The sequence below is a fragment of the Microtus pennsylvanicus genome, chromosome 21 (genome assembly GCF_037038515.1).
Source record: "Microtus pennsylvanicus isolate mMicPen1 chromosome 21, mMicPen1.hap1, whole genome shotgun sequence".
Classification (NCBI taxonomy): Eukaryota; Metazoa; Chordata; class Mammalia; order Rodentia; family Cricetidae; genus Microtus; species Microtus pennsylvanicus.
The window spans coordinates 36,430,216-36,436,374 of NC_134599.1; the positions used below are offsets into that span (position 1 = coordinate 36,430,216).

General features: G+C 45.7%; 1 protein-coding gene across 1 annotated transcript in view; it reads left to right on the forward strand.

Annotated features, from left to right (window-relative positions):
• The window catches only part of Ppp1r21 (protein phosphatase 1 regulatory subunit 21), a 61,744-nt gene extending 55,930 nt beyond the window's left edge, over positions 1-5,814 (forward strand). The window contains exons 20-22 of the mRNA XM_075955168.1: positions 1,633-1,731; positions 2,922-3,050; positions 5,105-5,814. Of these exons, the coding sequence (XP_075811283.1) occupies positions 1,633-1,731; positions 2,922-3,050; positions 5,105-5,134 (258 nt within the window). The 3' untranslated portion in view covers positions 5,135-5,814. The remainder of the gene's footprint in view (positions 1-1,632; positions 1,732-2,921; positions 3,051-5,104) is intronic.
• The last annotated feature ends 345 nt before the right edge of the window (positions 5,815-6,159 follow it).

Consider the following 6,159-nt stretch of genomic DNA (forward strand, 5'->3'; position numbering starts at 1 on the left):
ACTGCTTGGCCAAAAGTTTAGGCATATTTCTGGCTAATTCTTATAACCCATTTCTATTAATTTGTGTTTCGCCAAGAGGCTCTGGCATACCGGTAAGGTTTTGGCATTCTGCCATCTTTTTCCTTCAGCAGCTACATGGAGTCTCTCTGACTCTACCTATTCTCTCTCTCTCTCTCTCTCTCTCTCTCTCTCTCTCTCTCTCTCTCTCTGTTCTGATTTCTGCTAAGCCATTGGCTGGAACAGCTTTATTCAACAACCAATAAAAGCAACACATATAAAGAAGGAGATCCCACATCAGGAAGTGAATGAAATCAGTACAACTGTTCAAGAATAAGGAAGGAAGAAGGCTGGGTGGGTACATGCAGGGTTTTAAGTCTTCGGTTCGCACTTTATAGTAAGAATTAATTAAAGAGACGGTCAGAGAATTATGGCACTTTAAGGTGTTAAACCGCAAAGGAAGGGACTCTTTCTTGGACCTAGTGTCATCTGTGATTGTCTCCGACATTGCAGAGATGAGGAGGTTGACAGGCAGCCAGTTGCTGGAGGTAGAAGAGCACCTTATGTTTCTTCTTTTAAAGTAAATCAGCCCAGCCCAGTGTGCAGGGAGTTGCTGCGCCCCCTTTCATTGGTGGTCTCTTATGATTGCTATGTTACAGTATAGAAGGGGGCACAGCAAACAGCCTGGCCAATGGTGGAACTTCTGCCTCTTGAGCTGGGCTTGCAACTGATACCACATTTCTGCCTTCCCTGTCTGCTCTCCGGGTTAGTGTTCCCAATGTGATTGTCATCTTCCTATGGACCGTGCCTTGCTTGCTTTCTCCCTCTTGGTCAGGGTCAGTGCTGAGCACAGAGGGAAGTGGCTGATTTGATCGTACAGATTGTCCTGAAGTTTTCTCAAGAACAAATGAGTAACAGGGAATTTTAGTCTGTCTCATTTTCATGAGATCTGCCTATTTTAGTACATGTTTTCAGCACAATTATGATAGAAGAATTTTTAGATTGTCCCAGTTTGTTCTCATCTATAAACAGGAAGTAGTACCTCCTCGTATGAGTTCACTGGAAAGGATACTTGGAGATCCTGATGTCTACACAGTATTCAGTGTGTGTCTTCAAATCGCCCTTGTCTGAACAATAGTGAAATAAATTTTCCCCTTTTCCTTTTCATCTGCTCTGTTTTGAATCATCTGGGCTTAGTAAAACTCTGAAGAGATTTGTCTTCTCCGTATCGTCAGCATAAGTCTTACGGTGGGATTTTAAAGATGTCATGGTTCCTTCCTGCATTGGGGTCTCTACAGAATAACTTTAAACCCAAATCCCAGATAGGGCCCCTGGTTGGCAACCTGTGATCACTTTTGAGATAACCAGTGTCCTCTATCCACAGGAGTATAAATGGATCCTGTGTAAATAGAGAATGTTCTCATGTGCTTTGTAGTCACTGCAGCTGAGAACACTGATGAACTTGGACTGCTGGCCTTTTTTACCTTATTAAAACAAGAGGGTGTGGCTTCATCTTCTGTCCTCGTTCTCCGGCACATGTTCAGTAGAGAGTTTTGGAATGGATGATGGCCTTTGGCTTTGGTGACTATAACCTACTAACCTTCCCAGGATAAAGTCTGGTGTTTTATTGTACAGTGCCGAGCGCTCTCAAAGAGACTAGCCCTGGCGGAGAAGTGCAAGGAGACGCTGACCGAGGAGCTGAAGCTAGCCAGTCAGAACAGCAGCAGGCTGCAGGTGGGTTCCTGAAGGTGACCTGTGCTTCCCTTGGGAAGTGATCAGATCGCTGGCCTTAAACACACCGTTCTGCAAGTTCAGGTCTAACTCACCTGAAAGGCATGCATTACTTATACTAGGCAAAGAGTGGTCATCTTACTTGTTTCTGATTTGAATTTCAAATTCTGCTGTAGTCTGCATTTGTTTATTTTCACTTACCCATAATCCTTCTTTCTCTTCTTCCTTGTCATGACTGGCTGCAGGCTTGTTTTGCCCACATTATTCTGTCTTGTTTCAGAAACTGACCTAAATAAACCTAAGAGGGCGGCTGCAAACCATTCCTCCTTCCTCACTGCTGGGTTTCATACCCTCGTTTTTGCTAGACATGGTGGCACACGCCTTTAATCCTAGCACTTGGGAGGAAGAGGCAGGTGGATGTCTGAGGCCAACCTGGTCTACAGTCTGGGTTCCAGGGCAGCCAGGAATACATAGTGAGACCCTGCTTCAGTATGTATATACAAATACATAAGCAGACGATCAAATTCCAGTTTCTGACATCGCCTTCCAGGAAGCCCTTGTTGGTGTCAACATGAGAGAGACACAGGAAAACCCAGGAATACAGTGGTCCGTGTTTCAGATCAACTTCTCAGATTACTTAGGAGACATTGAAGAGGCTGGGGAGAGCATAAAGTGCAGGCGAGAAGGTGTCCTCCTGGGAAGGAGCAGAAGGCCAGTTCTATGCAGGGCCTTTGAAAACCCGGGGTGGTTTGGAAGCATCAATTCACCTCAGGCTTTTGACAGTCCTGTACCCAGCCAAGGAGGGAATGCTTATATTTTGGACATGCAGGAACATTTGTGCAAGCATGCCTGTATTCAGACTTGCTAAGTAGACTGGCTAGCTCATCAGTGAGTCCAGCGATCTGTCTCCTCCCCAGCACTGCGATTCCTAGTGTGCTGCACAGGCCCAGTTTCTCAGGCACTTGGGGCCTCATGCTTGCAAAGCAAACACTTAACAAGCTAAGATAGCTCTCCAGCCCGTAAGTTTTCCCAAATAAGTTACGAACGCATTCTTTGAAGGCTGATACATTTCCCCATTTCTTTTCAGTTCAACCTGTGCCTTACCTTTGTGTGAACTAATCAGCTAGGCTGCTCTCCAGATGTTTGTAATAAAGAAGTAACTTTGACAGGCCTTCTCCTTCCCCTGCTCTTAGGATGAGCTGACGACCACCAAGAGGAGCTACGAGGATCAGTTAAGCATGATGAGTGACCACCTGTGCAGCATGAACGAGACACTGTCCAAGCAGAGGGAAGAGATCGACACGCTGAAGATGTCCAGTAAGGTGTGTGCAGGGCGGGAAGTGGGAATGGCTGATGCAGCTGGTAGAAGACACGTCACTGTGATGTTTCAAGAGCAAGGGTGAGAGCACGTACTTGTGAGTCACCGTCCTGCACCTCATTTCCCTGTCCAGAAAGAAAAATGGTTTCTTTGGCTTAGTCTAAGCTGCGGTTTGACCTGCTGCCTTTTGACATTTATGCTTTTGTGCGTGAGTGAGGGGGACCAGCAGATGGCCTTAGGAGGGGAGCATGCTCTGTCTGTAGAAGATCCTAACACTATTTGTGGAACCCTTAGCAAATTGTTTCATTCAGTAAAATCATTTATTCTCGTTAATCCACAAGTAAAACCTCACACAGCTTAAGGAAGCCACTGAGACACTTATCAGTCCCAAACGCTGGCCTCTCAGTGAGCTGCAGTTTGAGACTATAGACTTGACTTAGGGTTTTATTCTTTCAGTATCTACTATATTTTAATTCAGTTATCTATCACACAGAAAGAAGAAACAGAGTAGAAACTGGCAAAAACAACAGCAAGCACAACAAAATTAGCCTAATATCCTCTTTCCTGGCTCGTGTGTCCCCCGCCTGCACTCTGTCTTCACATTGCCCTCTCTTGATTTCTTTCCTAAGTGTTGTACCAGATCGACACTTAGACCTGTTTCCATGTATCCATATATTAGAGGCTAGCGTCCGTATATGAGAGGGAGCATGCACTTCTTCTTTTTCAGCTTAGGTCACCTCTGTTAATGTTATACTTCCTGAGTCTGTCCATTTTCCTGCAAATCTCATTTTTCTTTACAGCTGAATAATATTGCGTATCATCTGTCTCCCACCTCTTTATCAGTTGGTGGGCGTCGAGGCTGGTTCTATTCCCTTGCTATTCTGAGTAGAGCAGAAATTCATGTGGATGTGCAGAAGTCTCTGCAGTAGGAAATGACCTTTGGGTATATGCCCAAGAGTGGAATGGAGTCCTTTCTTCACGTAACTGCCCATATAACCTAGGGATGCTAACCATTTTATCTCTAGGATTGCTGTTGACTCTGTTTCTCGTGGGGCCTCTGTCTGAGCCAGTCCATAGATACTGAGTAATGTGCTTAGGTAGGCATGCATCTCCATATATGGCATACCATGTCTCTGTTAGGGAATGTCAGCTTCACGACACCGGGTGCTCAGTTCTGTGTGTCATCTCAGATGGTCGGAGCACTTCTGTAAGCCAGGCCTTTATCACCCATCCATGAGCTGAAGAGGCTGTAGAGAGTGTGGCTGCAGTCTTGCACTGGTGGAGCAGACCAATTCTTTGCTTGGCGAGATTTCCCCAGAGAACATTCTGGGTTGCTACACTGGAGTCTGCACTACACAACCCTCCCCAGCATCATTTCAGGGTAGCCATCGACTTCTCACGGTGTAGAGAGGGTTCCTGGCACTTTCTGGGCCATCTCTGTGATGACGACCAGCCAATATACTTCCAGTTATATCATAGCAGTTGCAGAATTACAGTTATGAAGCAGCAATGAAAATAATTGTGAGCCACCATGTGGTTGCTGGGAATTGAACTCAGAACCTTTGGAAGAGCAGGCAATGCTCTTAACCACTGAGCCATCTCTCCAGCCTTAATGAAAATAATTGTATGGTTGGGTCGCCACAACATGAGGAATTGTCTTAAAGGGTCACAGCATTAGGGAAGTTGAGAGCCACTGCTGTCAAACCTGTTTATTTAAACAACAGAAAAACACATTGGAGCTAAAACTATTTGCTTCATGAAATCACATAAGAAAAGGAATTTGGTAAACTGGGTGTCGCTGGCTTTCCTTATTATCCACCATTGGCCCTGAGAGGGGTTGGATCCATATCCATGGAAGTTGGGAAAAGGGAAAGTCAAAGTAACAGCAGCTTTGTGGTCACTGAAGAAAAGCTGACCTGCAGGTTCTCTCAGCTGCTGTCCACATGGGAAGCCGGAGTGTTCTGCGGGATAGCATGGCCCCCAGACAGCCTGTTTTATAAGCTGTGAATGCTTTTCATGAAGCTTGTGTTCTGATGGTGGCTGTTGTTCCTTGCACAGGGAAATTCTAAGAAGAACAGGAGTCGATAGTTGACAAAGAGCTCATCAGTGACTGTTCCCTCCAGACCGGCTGCAACTGCTGCCAAGAGTTTCGGGGTCAGACCCCGCAACCAGTGCTGGCGGCCTCTGGGAAGCTGAAGTGCTGTTGGACCTAGTAAACTAGCCAGTGTTGTCCGTGACCTTGAGACATTTGAAGTATATTTGTAAACATCAAGGCAAGTACAGAATTTGATGTTGACAGTCAAATGGAAAACAATAGACATAACCATGGATGTTGTGGTCTCCTTATGCTGTTTTTACTGTGCACTTTTTGAAATTAGGACCTAATTTCAATATGTAAGAACAACAAACATTTTGTATATTTTCAAGCTTGATTATATGGCAATGGATCTTGTATCTGTGGAATAGATATATGTTTCTGGATAAAATGCTTAAATTGTCAGATGTCATTACATCCTGTATTGTCATTTCTTCTTATAATTGAAAATTGAAAGATGTCTCAGATTCTTTTTAAAAGATTCTCTCCCTTCCCTCCCCTTTCTCCCCATCTCCCCCTCCCTCCTCCCCCTTCCCTGCATTCCTCGGAGGTGATGAGCCTCCCATCCTTCGCATCCCATGGGTTTGCTGTCGTGTCTGCAGCTGTGCAGCACTCTCTGTGTTAGAATAATTGCTCAAGGAAATTCATGTCAATAAATTCTTACCCACACGAACTTTGCAGGCTGTCTGTGACAACGTGATAAAGGAGCTTCAAACGTATCCAGTCCCACTGACCTAGAGATAAACTTTCTAGTTGAGCTATCAGACAGTCCGGCCTCTAGAAGGCCCTTGAGTTTTGGGGGTACCCACCTTTCAAGCAGAGACCCCTGGTCTCTCCTAGACACGTGCCATTTCAGTGCAAACCCCTGGATGCCTGTCCCTGCACCCCACTCCCAAGACTGCAAGCAGATGTTTTGTGCTTGGTGGCTTGTCATTGTCTCCCGGATAGAAACTAAGGCTTAGAGGGCCGAGGCAACCCGGCCACAGCCACACGAGTGCACCCCTGAGCCCGCTCCTCA